The following is a 19,251-nucleotide window of genomic DNA, read 5'->3' as shown; positions in this document are numbered from 1 at the left end:
CGCCCTTCAATAGCATTCACACACTACTATTGGCCAGGCGTCCATGCTTACATGTACAGGTCCTATCCCTTGACCAATCCCCTAACCCTAACCTTAGCCCACTCGAGGTCAAATGCCTAACCCCAACCAATCGAGCTGCTTCGTAGGGCGGGTCTTGGCGTGGCCATAGTAGGATTCGTAATTTTGCTATCCGGGGGGTGGGGGGGGGTACACATTAAATAATAACAATGTGCATGGCCACTTTAGATAGCCTAAGTAAAAACAGATACGGTTAATTGGGTGAACTGATCCTTTGAACCAGACTTCCTGTGCCTGTAGTTTCTATAGTCTTGACCACAAGATGGCGGCATTTGCTTAATATGTTGGGCCACGGACTCTTTTTGTGCGCACACCTTTTTTAGTGTATTCAATGGTTTTTGTCCCATAGACTGTAGTTTTGTCCATGTGCAGTCAGTAGACTACAGTTTCTGCTGACACGTTGTGAAATGTAGCTAGATATATGTTTTGACTGTGGTCAGGGGACCTATGGCGTCAGTTAGTCCTACGTGCGTCTCCTGCAAAATGAGAAACTACCTGAAAAGTCTGTGTAAGGGCCGACTGTATCAGAATGAAGATTACTTGCTGTATTTTTGAGCTAGGCTACATAATCTTGAAATTTCCGTTTAAGCTTATAACGTTTTTTTCTAATATGATTTAGGCCTAACGTCATTTTTTTATTTATGCAGTTGCAGTCCACCCATAAATCTGCTGTGTAGTGATTTATTCCTGTGGGGGCGAACTCGCAGGCTATCAGCAGACGGCGGGTGCTCAGTAGAGTGAACTTTTTGTTTAGCATGAAAAAGTCTGGATCCTCTGGATCTAACACAGCAGCAACAGTAGCTACCTAGCTACTGCTCAGGGATGTGTCCGATTTTGCAGCCCCGCCCTCAAACACTGGACTCAGCTGCACAGAGAAACTGCTGCCTGTCAAACTGACTGAGGACCGACAAACTTTTCCCCCAACAGTCCAGGACCGCGTTTGAACGAAGAAGACACTGGAAGGAAGAAGAGTTCGGACTGGGTTGAGGTATGAAGTAAGTTCTTTTGTTTTACACCTTATTTGTGTCTAACCTGATCAAGTGGATTGTGTGAGGCTATGACAGAAGTGATTTCTTTTCGTTTTTTCAAAAATATAACGTTAACCTGTATTCCATTAGCAAGTTTGACAAGGTCTAGCCTATTATGACAGCCAGGTAAGGTTACGTATTAAAAGTTATGGCAGGGGCGATTCTAGGATCAGACCTTTAGGGGGGCTCAGCCCCTAATGAGAATGTGACAGGCTACAGTGCCTCGCAAGTGCTAACCCCCCTGCTAAATCAGTAATTTCATTAGCCGATGATCTCTGAGCTAGCTACTGAACAACATCAGCTAATGTTTTTTGACACTATGATGGAACTAAACCTGACATTTTATAAGTCACAATAATAACGACCAATTTGACACGATGTTCTAACATTCAGCAATTTTAGTTGCTTATGTTTCAATTTGGGTTCTAATCTGCGCCATGAAATGACCAACTTCTTCTCTGTGGACTACCAACGATAAACTTCACAACGGCACTCCTGCCATCCCTCTGACAGATTAGATAGAGACTCAGCCAAAGACAGGAGTCTGGCACAACCACCTCCGATTGTCCAACACTACGTTTCTGTTAACCCTTTCCTTGACTGGGTTAGAGGTAGCATTGGCAACAGCGACACAGGATATTAAACCTGTTTCAAGCCCTTTGAACCTGTAATTGTTTGTCATTAACAGACAAGTTCGCAAACTCTAACTTGAAGCACTTTACATTTATTTATTTTTTTAAGTTGTTTTATTATAATATTTTTTTAAGGGGCTGAGATTAAATTTAATGGTCTAAAATCGCCAATGAGTTAGGGCACGGGGATTGAAAAAACAGGCTCTTATCAAAGCAGCCCACGGTTCACTGTATGAACTTACACAGGCCATTGCACTAGTATCAATTAGTTGATGGTGAGATAATGCTGCTTTGTTGTGCTGCCATTTGGCTGTAAGCAACTGTGAGTTTGGAGTTTTATTAACACATGCTAAATCTTGTGTTTTATTGATTGTGGTGATTGAACGCTGTTTGAGAGGAGTCAGACATCTGGGTTTGTCTCTGGCTGCTCCCCTGATAACAAAAATGTTATCTCCACTTGCGCAACCTGCATTTTTGTAATGCTGATGTCTATGCTATAAATCACTTTTGAGCAACTGTGCATAGCTGTTATTTAAACATGCCTCTATGCAAACCCATTCAAAACACTCTATACATTCAAACAAAGCAAAAAGAGTAGAAACCGGTACATCCAGGTTACAATAATCACTCACTAATGCTTGGATTGTTTTTTGTAATCCCACCATTAACTAAAAGCAGTCCTGTCAGTACAAGTTATTGAACTTGGCCCAGTGTTTGAATTCTTTTCAGCCGGTTTACTTCCAGACTGTAAATAGCCTCAGCCTGTCTTTGGGGTTGTAATGACATAAACCGCATAGTGATAAAAGGTGTGGTGTTGACAGACTGCACTGTCCGGTTACTGAATGAAGCTCAGTGAGTGACAGATACTGCTACTGTTAATGTTTTGTAGTGTGTTTAATCACAGCTGAACATTTGATAAACACCAAATTCCTGATGAAGCAGGAAACAACTGAAATTTGGACTCAATGACAAAAAAGCTTATCTCTCTTCCACATGTCAATACTGCATGAGCACTCAGTCCACTGTGATTCATGTGTCTTGCAAGATGATGAATGTTTGTTAAGCAACTTTTTAAAGAAGGGTCAGAAGAGTCATACAAACAGTGGTAGTTCTTCCCACTGCTGTGTGAGCAATCATTTCCTGTGTACTTTACGACTGTAGGATCCAAACTTTATTTCAGAATGACTCTACCAGTCATCGTGCTAACACATAAACAGTGTTCATACATATAGTATCTGGCCCAGATACTGATGGTCCATGTGATTTATGCTCCTTGTGATTAACAACCTCTTTGTGTATAAACATTCAGCAGCAACCACATTATTCTCCTCTTGCTGGAATTTCCCTTTTAGTAAGCCTTTTTTTGAGTCATTCATGTCCTATGATATAAATATATGAAAAGACACTGTAGTGCAATGCTCAATAAGATAAGTAGTCTTTTTGGCGAATACTTTATCAAACAGTCTTGTGTTTTTTGCCAAATAGCTGCAAGGCTTATGTTCAAAACATGCTCAATGATTACAGGTTTAGCTCTGAATCATGTTCTCGTCCTTTCAACAAATACAGTTGCCTTAGAACCGAGCGAACATACAAACATCTCACAAGGCTGTATGTTAGCGCTGTATGAACAAATGTAACTAATGTACTGGACTTCACTGTAACACAGTGAGAAACCGGTGTAGCAAACTACTTCTGTTGACATTTACATACACACTTCCACATCTTTCAAACTGTCCTTTGACTGTTGGCAAAATGTCTGAAAAAGCTCTTAGCATGATACGCTTCAACACTGCTGCAGTAGCTTACAACTGCGAATTCTTGTGACTGCCTTTCATTTTTAGTTTGTAATTACCAGCTTTACTGGAGTTTAACTTAACAACTGTGTGGAGATAAAAACAGTATTACAGAAAGCTGCACTGGTCCCTCCAATCACACAGCCAAATGAGGCCTAAATTATGTTGATGCTTACGGAAAATTAAAAAATGATGTTAACTAACTTGTCTTTTACATATCTTGACTGTGGATAACCCCCTTAAAGCATTTCAGACACTCCAGTAAGATTGTTAGTTTGTTTGTTACTGTGTGACTTTGGTGAATCCGGACTAACCCATTAAAACACCAAAGTCACACAATAACTAGGGCTGTCAATTGATTAAAAAATGTAATCTAATTAATTACATACTCTGTGATTAATTAATCGAAATTAGTCGCATACATAATTAACGGTGCCTGAACCGATACTTTTTAAGAAAGTAAAAAAAGAAAAAAAAAAGGGTACTAAACAACAGTTGGTGACATTAAAGAACGGCTTGTTTATTGCTAAGGCCATATGGTCAAAATTAAATGATTTAATAATAATGTATAACAATAACAATAACTTATTTCACTAGTAAATTGCTGTTGAACGACAAAAACAACCACCAGATGGGAAAAGGACATTTACAATAACTTCAAATGCACCACAAGGCTGTAGTTTACCAGTTTCATTGAACGCACCGTCTGTGTTGTTTCTCCGACGGCAGCTGCAGATTGTAACATACCGGTGTTGAATCCTCTACAGTAAAACACAGTCAAACTTTACACCGTTTAGCGTTAGCTGTCAGCATTTTAACCGTGTTTAATCCAGCTACTAGCTAGCGGTAGGCTAACGTTAGCTGCTGTCAAGTATAGTATTAACTAGCTAGCGGTAGGCTAACGTTAGCTGCTGTCGAGTATAGACTTAACTAGCTAGCGGTAGGCTAACGTTAGCTGCTGTTGAGTATAGTGTTAACTAGCGTCACATGCAGCGGTGTTTGTGTTGCCTGTCTGTTTCAGAGCATCAGAGAGTAGTGCAGACATATCAGTGGCACCAGATTTCGGTAGCCAGGGTTGGCAGGAAGAAGATTTTTACAAGTAAATGTTCCAATCAATGGTCCAGGCAGCACATTCTCGTCTCCCTCCTTCATTTTACAGTCCAATGGTGGCTAGAACACCTCCGGGTCAAACGTCAATATGGAATGGATTAATCTGCATTATTTTTTCTTTTAACGCGTTATTTTTTTCTCAGATTAGTTAATCGAAATGAATGCGTTATTTTGACAGACCTAACAATAACACAAACTTACTAGCTGATCGAGGCAGCACTAGACTGGCAACTCCCAGGTTCTGTTAGGTTTTTCTTAAAGGAGTCTGGTGGCTTTGAAGAGAGCATAGATAACATTGGAAAGGGTTGTCTAATGGTAAGGTAAAGGGGTGAAAATATTTTAAATATAGCGTGCACTTACACATTTAAAGCATACACTTAAACTGACCTCATATAACCCCGCTTCAAAAGATCCAAACTATCCATTTCACATTTTAGTTTCACAAACAACAAATAGTGTAGTTAAAGAGAATAGAGATACATAGATAAGTACATAGATCAAACAATTAAATGAATAACTCAATGATTACAGTTTTTCTCAGTCGCTTTGGTACATTTCTCAGATCACATTTGACACTCTCAAAACTGCTTGTTCAACCTTCACATGATCTAGTCACTTGTGCACAAGATAAAAGCAATTTATCATTGTTTTGGTCAAATTGCAATTGATTTTGTACATGCATGCAATTGATCATGTAAAACTGAACATGATCAATTGCTGATGTCATGTTGATCAAAATATAATATACTGGATGTCTGTTAAATTCTCTTACCCCCCCGAAACATCTAGGCATAAGTTCATTAAATATGTCTTTAAACGCAAAATGGTTGAACTCATTGTCATAATCGGTCAAGCAAGTTTTCCTTAAAGGACATTCCAATTGTTCTTACAGATTGTTGTTGTGAATTTGTCCAGAATTGATTAATTCCTCTCAGGTGAATCTTGACTTCCATTAATGAATAGGATTGTGTGAAACATTAGATCAACCAATGATCAACCAGATCAACGTCTATGTAAAATAGCTTGGAGGTGCACCAACTGAACCTTCAATTGGCAAGCACAGAGCACAACACATAGTTTTGTGTTTTTCTTTCTGAATCGCAATGACACTGTAATTTGTTGAAAAACATAAATGTGAATCCTGTCCAATCTCTTGCAATCCTAATATCACATAAAGGAATGGGTGACTTTCTACTGTTGAAATGTCTGAATTCCATACAGAAAAAGTGCGTTGTGCATTTTCAATCATTTTCATCAAAAATGTAGCCATAGTTTATATCAGAAAATATCTAAAGAGTACAATTTATATTGACAACACGACTAAGCTTTTTGACAAAACTAAGCATCTTCTTTGTGAACAATGACACAAGGACTTGACATTCTGATGGCACTGACATGTTAATCGACATAAAGATTTACTTTTGAGGAATGGACTAGAGATTTTGAGCAAGTTACAGGCTTTTGCAGGTCATCCATTGTTTGGTGCTGTTTGTAATAATTGTTTTGAGAAATAGACTTACTGGTTTGCAAATGTTAAGAATGATTAGAGAAATGTACCAAAGTGACTGAGAAAAACTGTTTAAATCCTAGTGATTAAATGATTGAATCAGTAAATACATCAGAGTAATAAAGCTATTTGAGGACATCATGCTGTGGATGAAAACAATGTAACAGTGGTTCACGCAGACGATGAAGTAACTGTGAGTGTAAGCTTGTGCTCATTTTTGCCAGGGAGGTGTTGTAAACTTTCTCCTTCCTCTCTGCAATATGTTTCCTTCCTTATTCCACGGCATGAAAACGAACACGTGTGTCCAGGCATCAGCCACACAAAAGAGATAGGAACTTTCAGAGATAGGTGGGGCATGTTGTTCCCTGTAAATGACTGTATTAAAAAACAAAAACATTATTTCTGCTTTCTTAAAAGCTGTTGCTACATTGCAAGAAATGTTGGAACATATAGCACACCTAAAGATGAAGCCACTTAATGCCACTGAAGGAGACCTAAGGAGACTTTGCTGTGTTAAAGTCACCCCAGGATATCATTAACCCATTCCATCTGGTCAGTGACAGGAGCACACTGAAAAGAAAACATATCTTAGTCATGCTTTAAAAACACAGAGGCAGCTCTCCTCCGAGCTTTGACATGGACAGGAAACCAGACACACTCCACAGGAAGAGTTTGGATGTTAGGCGTCTGAGGGATTCTCACGCACTTGTCGAAGCACTCAGAGCTCTTTGAAATGTAGAATAAGGCGCATTGTATCTTTTTCTCAGGCTACATCCACACTACTACATCTTCATTTTTTAGTGTATCACCATGATTCAGTTTCACTACCAAAACACTCCTGGAGTTGCAGTCTAATAGTGTCCAATGTAACACTCTGTGTTGCTACCAGGCCCTGCTACAGTTTAACACTGGTAAACCCTGAACACTTTACTGTTATTGATTTGAACTTTGAACATTTCTGTTTTCATCTGAGGTAATCTAGTTCACAGAGTGTCTTGTTTATAGGGTCTATGGCCCTGTTGATCTTTTCATGTCGTGCTGTTTTTTTCTGCAACATGATGCTTGTCTATTCTGAGCCTGACTTTTGTTGGCTTACAGAATCTGCTATTCCTGCCAGTTATTCCAGTAATACCGCCATCTAAACCTGCACTGTGCCCCCCCTGTGATATGGATGAATGAAAGACGCCCACTGATCTTTGAACCTTAGTGCTAGTCCGTTTGCAGCTTATCTTCGCCTTGTGGTTTATATTTACTACATTTTTTGACGCTTAGGAGGATCCATGTTCACTAGTGAGTCTGTTTTCCTTGGCCATATCTCTTTATTTTCAAACACTGGACACACTCACTGTAAATTATAACAAATTCAGTAGACTAATTATTTGTAAGAGATGAGAATGTGTAGTTAGGGTCAAAATAATTGTTCAAGTGAATTGCTTGTGTCAGTAGCTGGGCAGGCATTAGTCTGTGCTCAGTGTGTCCAGATAAATCATTCTCTAAAGGAGCCATGTGGCGAACACACCTTGCGGGCCAGACGGGCCTGCAGACAGCAGCCCTGAAGCTTCACAAGCCTGCTCCTGTTGATGAAGGTGTTTTTCTCTGAAGTTGACTGACATTTACTGCATTCTGCCAGTGATTCTACCTTGCTCGTGACATATCTTCTTTTGTTTTGGCACTGCTGCCCGAACACGCAGCCAGATTTCAGAGAGCTGAGATAATACTGTGGAGCTCTGGGGCCTGTTGAAGGGCAGTCCACATGAGTGCACTGTTTTCTGAGGCACACTGCCCGCTTATCGGGCCTACAGAGGGTTCCTTCCTGGTTTTCTTCAGTCCAGTCTGTAATTACTGTTGCTGGCTGGCTACACTACAGTATGTGCATTTCCCAGCACTTCCAATGTTTTCCTTGTGTTGTCAGCTTCCTTTTGTATTCTGATAGCCTGAAGCTATGTGCTCTGCAAAAACAACTGAAGACATTGTGTCACCAGTTGGACACTTGGCTCAGTGTCTTTACAGTTTTGTCATTGTCAGAGTCAAACTATATTATGAATAGGACAGGCTATTGCAAGGAGCTGTGGCAAACACGTGGTCACTTTTGGGGTGGTCATATAATGTACATAGTAAATTATTATTTGGGGATAAGATTGTCAACAAATCCAATGAAAAGACAAAAACCAACCATGAATCGATCTTACTAACAAGTATGACCTGTGTAGCCAAAGCCTGCTATATTGTATTCCTCTGTGGAATATAGTGTCCAACAAATGTACTATTTAGTAAGAAGTAAATAGTATTTACTTCTGTTTGAGTAACTTTGGCCTAAAACTACGTTGCCCAGCTGTTAAAGGAAATTATTTAGCTTTAAAAATAAACAATATGTTTCTGACCCATTTTTAAAGATTTCAGTGTTCAGTAGAAAGGACATGGCCTGAGGCTTGTGTCACAGACTGGATTGGGAATTTAGAAAGTCACACATTGTGGGTTTTCATGGGAATTGTTGACGATATGCAAAATGTAGAATAAAGCCAGCTTTGTCCTGTGAGACTTGAAATTGACTTGGTTGTTCCTTGTCTGGCCATCCATGTTTTAGACCACCAATGATGAGTTTCATTAGTGTATAAAAAATAAACTGTTTAATATCCAAAACATTGTGTATGTGTTTTGCAGGAATGTGGGAGGATATGTGAGTGTATAAAAGTGTATATGTGAATGTTTTTGATATTGCCGTCCAGGTGTAACAGATACTTTTTTCACATTCCTAACATTCCCCCTTTATCATACTGGAAACTGATAGCTTTTCATGTCTCTCAGACACACAGCAGTGCTTTTATTTCTATACACTCGATCTCTTTGGGCAATGTGTCAGTACAGTAATTACATGAACAGTGGTAAAATTATACATAAGTATCGGGAGATAGAAGTGCTTAAGTTGTTAAGTAAAACAGATAAACTATATACATCACTGTATAAGTTCCTCACTGCTTACAAAGAAATTAATCATGGCCCTTCACTTTCTCAACTAGCCGCAGGCGGTTTCACTCAATCAGATAATTTTCTAAACAGACAGGAGACTTAAAACCTGCTGCTCTGATCCTCTTAAGCATTATATGGTTTCGTTGTGATGTATGGTGTGTGTGTGTGTGTATATTCTTTCCTCTTCATCTGTCATTAGTTGTATTTTTACAGCCTTTCTGTGGGTTTGTTCTGTCTGCCCACAAGTGACTTTCCATTCTGTCAGACTAAGATGGTGAAGTCATTGGCCTCTGCCGGAGACAATGCAGTTTGAGTGTTGAGCATTGACTTGGCTATGAAGACAGAGTAAGTGGTACCTTTTCGTTAGTCCTCGCAGACTTGTACAACAGATGGTTCCAATAGTTGTGCCTTTTCACCGCTTTATTTGGACTGAAACGTGAAAGCAAGTGCAGTCAACGTGTCTTTGTTTGAACTTTTCACCAAAGGCTCAAGAGATTATTGAATGCTGGCCAACATTTAGAATAAAATGATGTCAACATAAAAGTATTAGTAGCTTCTTATGAAAAGACAGCCACAAACAGCAGTTATGAAAATGTAAGTGCAAATCCTTTTTCTGGCAGAAATGTACATGTCACTACTTCACACAAACTTATTTTAAACTCAACTGTCAAAAGATATGACTCCAGAGAGGCTTTATAGAAGATATTATGTAGGCCCCAAACAATCCACATACCACATGCTACAATACACAGCAATTTTCCCATCACAGTCTGCTGCCATGCATGGATGATTAAAGCACCTGCATCATATATCATGCCTGTCTCAGTCATCACTCGTCATTGACAATCAGAGAGTAAATTCTCCCAAAAAACTATGGAGGTGGTCCTGTGCCTATCTGGCTAGTGAAGCCAGTGAGAGGGCTAGCAGAGTTTAGGACTCATGCTGATGGAGCAGTTCAGGGCTTTTCTATGCACGTGGCAAAGGAATGTCAGCTCTCTGAGTTTGAAGCTGAATGTTTGCTGTTAAAGTCCTCGGGGGTCCACAGTGTCGACCCACAGGATGGGCTTTTTGAAGCTACAAAGGTGTATTAAGCAAACTGAGGGTCACCTGGGTGTACAGTATTTCTACGGCCTGGTTGGTGTTCCTTTTTCTGCCTGAATATTTCTCTGAAAACAGGATGCAAACACACAGCTAAACAGGATATTGTGCAAATGAGTATGCTAATTGTAGCATGGGGACAAACACTGCTGTAGGAGCAACATTCAAAATCTCACCACATTCAAATCACAAACAAACATGTTGTGGCCCAAGACTGAATGGTCGATGGCCGAGTATAACGACTAACTTTTGCATTGTGTTTAGGGCTGCAACTAACGATTATTTTCATAGTCGATTAATCTGTCGATTATTTTCTTGATTAATCGATTAGTTGTTTCCCAAATCAGTGTTTCCCAAAGCCTAAGATGACGTCCTCAAATGTCTTGTTTTGTCCAAAACTCAAAGATATTCAGTTTACTGTCACAAAGGAGACAAGAAACTAGAAGATATTCACATTTAACAAGCTGGAATCAGAGAAATCTTATTTTTTTTAATAAAAAAATAACTCAAACGATTAATCGATTATCAAAATAGTTGGCGATTAATTTAATAGTTGACAACTAATCGATTAATCGATTCATCGTTGCACCTCTAATTGTGTTGGTGTATTGTCCCAGACTAGAGCTCACTATGAACAGTTCCATGGCACGGTCACACTACCACCTGAGGCCCTGGGGCGGGGTGTGACAGTAATAGTGGATTACTGTGGGCGGGCTGTTAGCCTGACCTCTCCTCTAACCCTGCCCACCCCACTCCATGGGACATTAAAATATCAAAGGCAGACTTCTCCCCAAAACTCACAGAAGCTGTAGTCTCCACCCAAGTAAGCACACACATGCTTAATGCAGAAAATTTCCACATTTTGCTTTGAAGTTGAGTTCTGGCATGGTTTTCAAAATGCTTGATGGTTGATTGGAGGCAAGAGAAAACTACATTGTATTTAATTCTGTCAGTACAGCTCTATTCTGACACGAGCGTGTGTTTTAGTAAGTGTCTTTCACACGCAGGCTCATATGTAAGCATACTGAATGTGGAAGGTGGACTATTAAGCATGCATACCCAATCAAAGCCAATCAATGTGTGTTAGTGTGGGCTTGCATTACAATTAGTTTCAAAGTCTTCTCTTTTTACTGCTGAAAACATTGTTTGGTTTTCAGCTGGAATGAAAAATACCACAATTACTTTTCCAGTCTACTCATCCATTGTTAGTGGAATGAAAGGTTTGCATTCCTTGCAGGTTGCAATAATAGGAAAACCACGTTTTACCCATTTTAAAGACAATATATATAGTAGGCATGTTATTTATATAAAATTGTTCATTTCTTGGAGCCATTACATTAGCCTCCATTGCAATTAAAAAAGTTTATACTAATATATGGAGGACTTAATGATACAAAATATATATTCCCTACAATTTAAGACTCTACTACAAAAATCTTTAGCCTAAATCCAACCAATCAATGCTGCAGTTTTAGCAAAGTCCCGATATATTGAACCAATACATTATGGTTTTGATTATTTGTCCATGGTGGATACCTCACGTTGAAGCTTCACCGGTTTTGTTCAGTGTAAAGCTATTACTGAACCCTGAAGCCGTGGAAAAGGTTGGTTCTCTGTTGAAGCAATAAGTAATATCAAGAACCACAACCAACTCCTTTTTATAGGCTCACAGGGTTATGCCTCTATAAAGCACAAGTCGTGAATATGCTCGACAGCTGTCTGACGAAGAGTGACTGGCTCATTTTACTTTCCTGGTTGATTTTTCTCCCCAGTATTTATCTCCTTGTCTCTACTTGAAATGTTATCTCGTCACTGTGGGTGTCAGCTAACTGCATGTTTACTTAGACATCGACTTCTTAACGAGGGCTGGTACTGAGCACCCTTTTCATAATTCAGTAATGTAAGCTTACGTCATGGAGAAGATAAAATACAGCTGTGTTGTCAACATAACTTAAATTACTTTAACATTCTAATCTATAAACCATTTAAATGAAATAATGATGAAAAATGTCCTTTTTATCAGGCTAATGACAGAATATGGAAAAACATCAGCTGGCTAAAGCAGTCTGAGAGATTTTCTTTCTGCCATGAGATGACATCAGACTCTTATGTATGTCTTGCCTCCGCAGACTGGGCATGACGGTGCGGGCCAAGCTGAGGGTGTAGCCACATCTGGCAGAGACTGCTGAAGTAAGCAGGAGCCTCAGCACACCAAACCATCTACTGCAGCGGGGAAGATGGGAGAGACAGAGGAGGAGAAGGATAATGTGGGAAAGCTGTTTGAGAACTTCGTCCAGGCCTCGACCTGCAAGGGAGCCCTTCAGGCCTTCAACGTCCTCTGTAGGAGGCTGGACCTCGACCCTGCGGAGAATGACACCTTCTACAGCAGACTGAAGGCGAAGGCCACGTCCTGGAAGGCCAAAGCACTATGGAGTAAGCTAGACAAAAGGATGTCCCATAAGGAGTACAAGAAAGGTCAAGCCTGTGTGGGCACCAAGGTAAGTTTTTAAAAAATCTTTGTACAGCTGCACCACAAAAATACAGTATTTACCAATCAGAGGCTAGAGATTAAAATGATGAATTTACAAAGGATAGAGAGCAAGGTATATGTAAATGTAAGCATCTTCTAGATGATTTTGACATGTTTTCCACAATACATTTATAAAAGGTATACCATACATTTTTTAGATTTATTTCCTACTTTCCAGGCAGGCATCGTTTTCTTTTCGGTTTGGTATGAAAGTAATTTCAGCATGGTGTTAGTTAGCTGATTTGTTTCAGTTCACATGGACTAAATGTGCACTGTTTTGCCAAAGTTATGTTATTTTTGTGTGGTCACCCAGCTAATTTAAAAGATTTTCTTGGTGCTGCATTCAAGGATCCTCCACTATCCCAGACTTTGGAGTCGCCTGCCTAACAGCAGCCCTCATTAATAAAAGAAACAACAACACACATCATCCTTTTCACAATGTCCTTATTTGCTTGACAAATATACTTTAGCTTGTAAATGCATCCAACTCTCAAATCTTGACTATTACATTACTATACATTTTCAAATTTATCAGCTACGCTAGGAGATTGTTGAGATGTTGTGTGAACTGCAGTAACATCACAATAATAAACGGACTAAACGCTCACTGTTATTTATCTCAAGCATGTTTGTCCAAGTTAATGTGCTGAAAACTAAAAATGTGTTGTATGCCGGCACAGCTAAAGCCTAAAATCATGGCTATGTGTATCCTAAAAAGGTCTAAGAATATTATAAAGTTTTGTTTAAACATCATTAAAGTTGATGTTTCATGTATTAGTGACCTTACCTCAGCCACTAACAGAATGCTATAGCATTTTTACCATCTGCTTGCACAGACACAGGCCAGCGACTACAGTAACACTCACTTTTTCGCTGCAACAGCTCCCAACACACAGGACAGGAAATTAAAGAGATATACATTTGCTTTGCTCCCGATCTGTCCCTCTCAGACAGGTGCTACAAGACAAAGCTGTACAGAATGAAATACAAACATTATGTTACATTATGTCATAGATAAATGCTTCACTGACCCATTATATGTATATATTTAGCCATACAAAAAGTAAACAATGCTATACATCAAAGCTAAGAAACATACACACTGTACATAAAACACAGCAAGCAACAGATGTTCAAATGAAATATGACACAGAATTTCAAACAGCCAATCACATTCAGAGAGCAAATAACAGACAAAAGACATATTCCTTAAACACATATAAGAATAGAGCTATTGAAGAGCTACTGAGTTGAAATATCAAGAGATGGCTGCAATGGGGACACCGATATCTTGTCACGGTTGTGTGGTGTGGGGGGGAACTTGGCAGTAAAGGTGATGAGGGAAAGTAGGAAAACCTGGAGGAGTGTGATTACCTTTCAGGCATCAGCTGCCTCCAGCTTGAAAGAGTGTTTTTACTGTGCCGAAAAACAGACAGCATCACTCAGCATCTATGATTATTTGGCCCCAGTTGTTCTAAAGGTGTGCTCTGTTTTTTATAGGCTCTTCCTAAAAGGTTGGAGCCAGGCCCAGATTGTTATTAAAGTGTGTTTTAAATGCTTCAGTGTGAGCTCAGTTTTACTGTACTGTACTTTACGGTTCTGTCTGATTTAAGGCCAACACCAACATAGGTCAGAAGAAAGAAGTTAAATGTTTAAAGAAAGTGTGACTCTCTTAAACTTCTGAGCCAAAGGTTTTAGTCAGATTTAGTCATTTTGACAATCCACAGGGTTGTGTTGTAAAATAAAAAAGTGACACTGTACTATTACTTTAGTGGGACCAGAGTAGTAAACCAGATTAACAAACAGTGGATTGTGTGCATTATTGAAACACTAACATATTGTGAATTTATGACATTGCCTTTTTCTTCTAAAAACCTAAGATTTAATAAGTTGCTTATTAATTTCCACACATGTGCAGTATGAAGCCTGTTTTAATCAACCACAGGGCGGGAGTTTTGCTTTTACTCGATCGCTAATTTCTCCTCTCCCTGGGAGAATCACAAGGTGACGACTCATGGTTTTATGGCAACTCTGCTTTTTAACAGTGAGTGACAGATATGATATCACTCGGTGCCTCATGCTCATATTCCCACTGTAGCAGCAATCTTTAAAGGATGTGATGCCATTCATGTTTTATGGCCTGACACAGCTGTGACACCGACATGTAACAACAGTGTGTTTCTTCTTCCATAAAGTTTCACTGTACACAAAGAAATTGCAAATTGTTCTATTTTTATAATTTATGATGTGATGTTTGTGAATCATTCTCAGCACACTTCATCAGAGCTCTGTGACACAGTGCACTTTTAACCCTAAAACTGTAACACATCTTGACTCAACAGAAAAAGTGCATTCAAGATATATAGTCTCATTTAAAATTGAATGACTTTCACCTCCCGCAGTTTGACAGTTTTAGGTTTGGGATGATATTGTTTATGTCCCCTGGAGAGCTGAAATAATTAGTCAATGAAACAATGAGTTGATTGGCAAAAAAGTTAAAAATAATTAAATTGATTTATCATTTAAATAATGCCTCAAGTGTGAATATTTGCTTGACTTTGTTGAATATGATTGAAAACAAAATATATCTATGTTTTTCACTGTTGGTCAACCAAAACAAGCAATATAAAGACGTCATCTTGGACTCTGGGGACAGATTAATTGATAACTAAAAATAGTGGTTAGTTTCAGCTCTAGTTTCCTAACATTTAGATCAAGAAGCTGTGATAAAAAAGTGTCCCTTGTTAGTAAGCCACACTTTCTGCTGCAATGAAAAAGTAAACCGTGCTACTCTGACAGACTAGAGACAGATAGCGTTCATTAATAAGGCAGGGGACAAATGTGACCAGGGCGAGGTGGAGCTGTGATGAGAGCGAGGTCAGGAGTGGGAAGCTGAAAGGAAGCGTCTGTGTCCTGACTCAACAGATGTGGAGCAAGCAAGCCGTCAGGAAAAGCCTCATATCTGGAATAATATATCAGCGAATGGAAACAGGCTAAAACAAACAGCCTGTTACTGCTAACGGCTGATAGAAAGATGAAAACAGTTACATGAGTTTAGATAAAAATGTGCACATTGTGAACGTACATCTGAATAAACTGCGTTAGTACTATAAATTACATTTTCAGCATCCTTCCATCTCTGTCTCTTGTTGAGTAAATACACTTATTCACCCTTTGTTGAGAGAAAAACAAAACAACATAGCCAGCAGGCAGGCGGGTCCAGGCAGCGCTTCCACCACCTGTGTATGCTTCACACCTGAGAATACCTCATCCTGATAACCTCAGGCAACACATGATGACACACTGTGTTCCTCATCACCCACATCCCCTGTGAAGCCACCCCAAAGTTTAACCGCACACTCCCAGAGGGAGAATGTGGAATGACTAAAGCCCCAATCATCTTGTTTTTGGTGCAGAAGCAGAGAGCCATTTAGGGTATGATTTGGGAATAAGCTGGCATTGGGTGGTCTGTAAACAGCACCCAGGCTGATTGTCTCGCAGAACTGATATGGATGGGTGGCACCTAATCGCACTATCCTCACTGTGTGTTATCTTATTGGTGGACACACAGGCTGGCAGGAAGTGAGTCCTCTTGTTCAAATGCGTTACAAACCCCTGTCTGCATGCTGGTGTGATTTAGAGGTCTGGCAGATTAGAATCTGTTTGTGCTGTTGAATGAAAGTCTTTCCTGGGAAGGTGAAAGAGAAGATATTTTCAGCTCTAATTTGGTGAGGCTATCGACACAGGGGACTGTCCACCTTGTTAAGCACAGCAGGGGCAACCTTCTGAAGTGGTTTGGTTCTGGATGAAATCTCACTCAAGTATAATGACACACACATCTCTCTACACAATTCTCTATAATGCCTCTTAACGTGTTTAGAAGGAAAGAAGATCGAGTTTGCCAGCACACATGCGTCAGTTCTTTCATCTATCTTTCAAGAGGGTGATGTCATGTTTGAGCCACACATTCTCAGACAGATGCTGTAACCTCAACGAACTGACTTCATGCATTTTTGGGTGAGGCCCATGCATGAATAACACCTTAGATATTTAACGGTTGTATTAACGGTTTTGCGAGATGTTCGCAAACATTCCTCTTGGCAATTTCCTGATAAATACACTGATTCAGGCACGTGTAATCTCTCTTTATGTTTTACTAACAATTCTTACACACACATGGTGGTATGTGAAAAAGTCATCTCAAGACTGGAATGAGCCTCAGAGTCATTGTCTATCCTGCTGAAGTGTTCTTGAGTGAGACACTCAGCCTCTAAATGCTCCAGTGGTGCAGTAAAGTGCTGCTTCCTGTCATGATATGGCATAATGCTCCCTGGTATGTTAATAAACAAATAGGACATAAACCATTTTTCATCCCAGTCTCTTCTGCAGGGAAAGTCTTAGCCGTCTGTGATTATAGATGTCTTCATGATGTAGCTCATTCCTCTGTGCCTTGTGTAAGTACTAAGGTCAATTTGTCATTCTCTCATATTTAGTGCCTCATCATCGGAGGAGGCCCCTGTGGCTTGCGGACAGCCATTGAGCTCGCTTTGATGGGTGCCAAAGTGGTGGTGATCGAGAAGAGAGACTCCTTCTCCAGGAACAACGTGCTGCACCTTTGGCCCTACACCATTCATGACTTGCGGGGCCTCGGGGCCAAAAAGTTTTATGGCAAATTCTGCGCTGGGGCCATAGACCACATCAGTGAGTGTCTGACTTTACAGAAAGAAAACATGCTGCTTGCTTTTGCTTTTCATTGACCCGTGATCACATATTGTTAGCCTTTCTAAAGATGGATCTTCTCCTTAAACGTACAGTTGGACCCTAAAATTGTACAGTCCACAGTATATTCAGTAGTAGCGTTAAAGATTATGGTCTTACAGTACTTTCTAGGATCACTTCTCAGCTTTAACTTATTTTAGATCCAACCCTATTTGTTGTTGTATATTATTTGGCTTTTTATTGTGACTTGTTCATACATTTCGCTTTGTTAAATGTTAGTTTCCCTGTAAATAGCAACAATATGGTATGTATCTTCTTTCTATAATCCTTTAATGAACCAGCATTTTGTGCATTAATATTGTGTACTCACTCTGTTTTGTACTAATGTACAGTATTTTCAGTACAATTGTTGTCCAGTGAACCATAAATGGAGCTGATTGACTCCAAAACCATTTCAAAGAGAACAAGAAAAAAGAAAATTACTAAAGTTTAAAAACTATGCAGAACATAATGATAAAATAATGATATGTGATATTATTAAACACATTTAATGACCCTGTTATTTATTTTAATATCACATTGATCTTTTTTATTATTTCCAATATAACAAACAAGAGAACAAGCCTCATCAAAGATCCAGGAGAGTAATGGAGTACAGGCCTTGCTCTTATGAACACAAACACAGTCTGGCAGTGTTTTACATCTGTATGCAAACACTAATGTGTGTGTCTGTGTGTATTAGGCATTCAGAAGCTGCAGCTGGTCCTACTGAAGGTCGCCCTGATTGTTGCAGTGGAGTTTCACATCAATGTGGAGTTTGTCAAGCTGTTGGAGCCTCCAGAGGATCAGGAAAATGAAGGTATCCATCCGCACGTCCAAACAACAGATTAATAGTGCTTTTATATTCACCCACTGACAGTTGTTTTATGATCTGCAAGCTTTGGGAAGATTTAAGCAGCTGGAAACAATACAACTGAGACGCGAAGTAGGATGAGGTTGAGAAGTTGAATAATGTGTAAAGCTAGATATAGACATAAGTCTGCATCGGTTTGTTAGACAGATACTGCGTAGTTTACTGGAGGATCTGTATTTGCTCCCCTACTCTGGAGTTTGGCGCTCTGCTTGAAGGCTGGTGAGGCAGCAAGGGACTTCTCATCGCTGCAGTATTTAATTTCCTTGACAGCCACCAATAAACAGGAGACAAACATTGGCACTGATCTAGTCTTTCATCATATTTAGATGAGGTTAGAGGAGGTTAAGTATATTGCTTGACGCCCCTGTTGGTGCTCAAATGTATACCTGCTATATTTACGGCACCCACCTATAACATTAACACAGTGAATAAACATTGTTTTTCTTTGTTTAAAGCTAAATGTAGTGGTAATATATTTTACTCCCATGTGATGATATTTTTTACATTGGACTATAGACTCTCAAGAAGAAAATAACTAACACGCTGTTGTCAGGTGTTGTCTCCTTAGCTGTAATATGTATACACTGATAACAACGAGAGCCTTGCCTAAATTTAGACACACACTTATCCCTCCTGTTCTGCTGTGACGAACTTAGCTCTGCCCTTGACATCATGGAATGCATTTTCCACATGGTGATATTACACAACAAACTGCCAAACTGTTACTGTGCTGGTCTCACACTCCTGCAACACCCACACTGCGTACTTCAAATGACTAATATTGAATCTGAAACACTGTTTCAGATCTGGTGGGCTTTTATTAAGCATTCCTTTTAAAACCAGGACATGAAAAGCCACATCTTTCTGTACTTTACT

The 19,251-nt window shown here is 39.6% G+C and overlaps 1 protein-coding gene across 11 annotated transcripts in view; it reads left to right on the top strand.

Annotated features, from left to right (window-relative positions):
• The first annotated feature begins 462 nt into the window (after nt 1-462).
• mical2a (microtubule associated monooxygenase, calponin and LIM domain containing 2a) overlaps nt 463-19,251 on the top strand; it is an 858,504-nt gene continuing 839,715 nt past the window's right edge. For 4 of the 11 annotated variants that reach the window (XM_031324242.2, XM_031324244.2, XM_031324241.2 and 1 more), the window contains exons 1-4: nt 467-1,073; nt 12,343-12,711; nt 17,237-17,444; nt 18,205-18,321. In XM_031324242.2, coding sequence (XP_031180102.1) covers nt 12,451-12,711; nt 17,237-17,444; nt 18,205-18,321 — 586 coding nt within the window. In that variant the 5' untranslated portion in view covers nt 467-1,073; nt 12,343-12,450. Of the gene's footprint in view, nt 1,074-12,342; nt 12,712-17,236; nt 17,445-18,204; nt 18,322-19,251 lie in introns of all 11 variants that reach the window. The other 7 variants (XR_004109299.2, XM_031324236.2, XM_031324247.2 and 4 more) reach the window with 5 other exon arrangements.

Source organism: Sander lucioperca, chromosome 3, assembly GCF_008315115.2.
Source record: "Sander lucioperca isolate FBNREF2018 chromosome 3, SLUC_FBN_1.2, whole genome shotgun sequence".
NCBI classification, from domain to species: Eukaryota; Metazoa; Chordata; class Actinopteri; order Perciformes; family Percidae; genus Sander; species Sander lucioperca.
The sequence above is the reverse complement of the archived record's forward strand: the minus strand, read 5'-3'. Positions and strand labels throughout refer to the sequence as shown.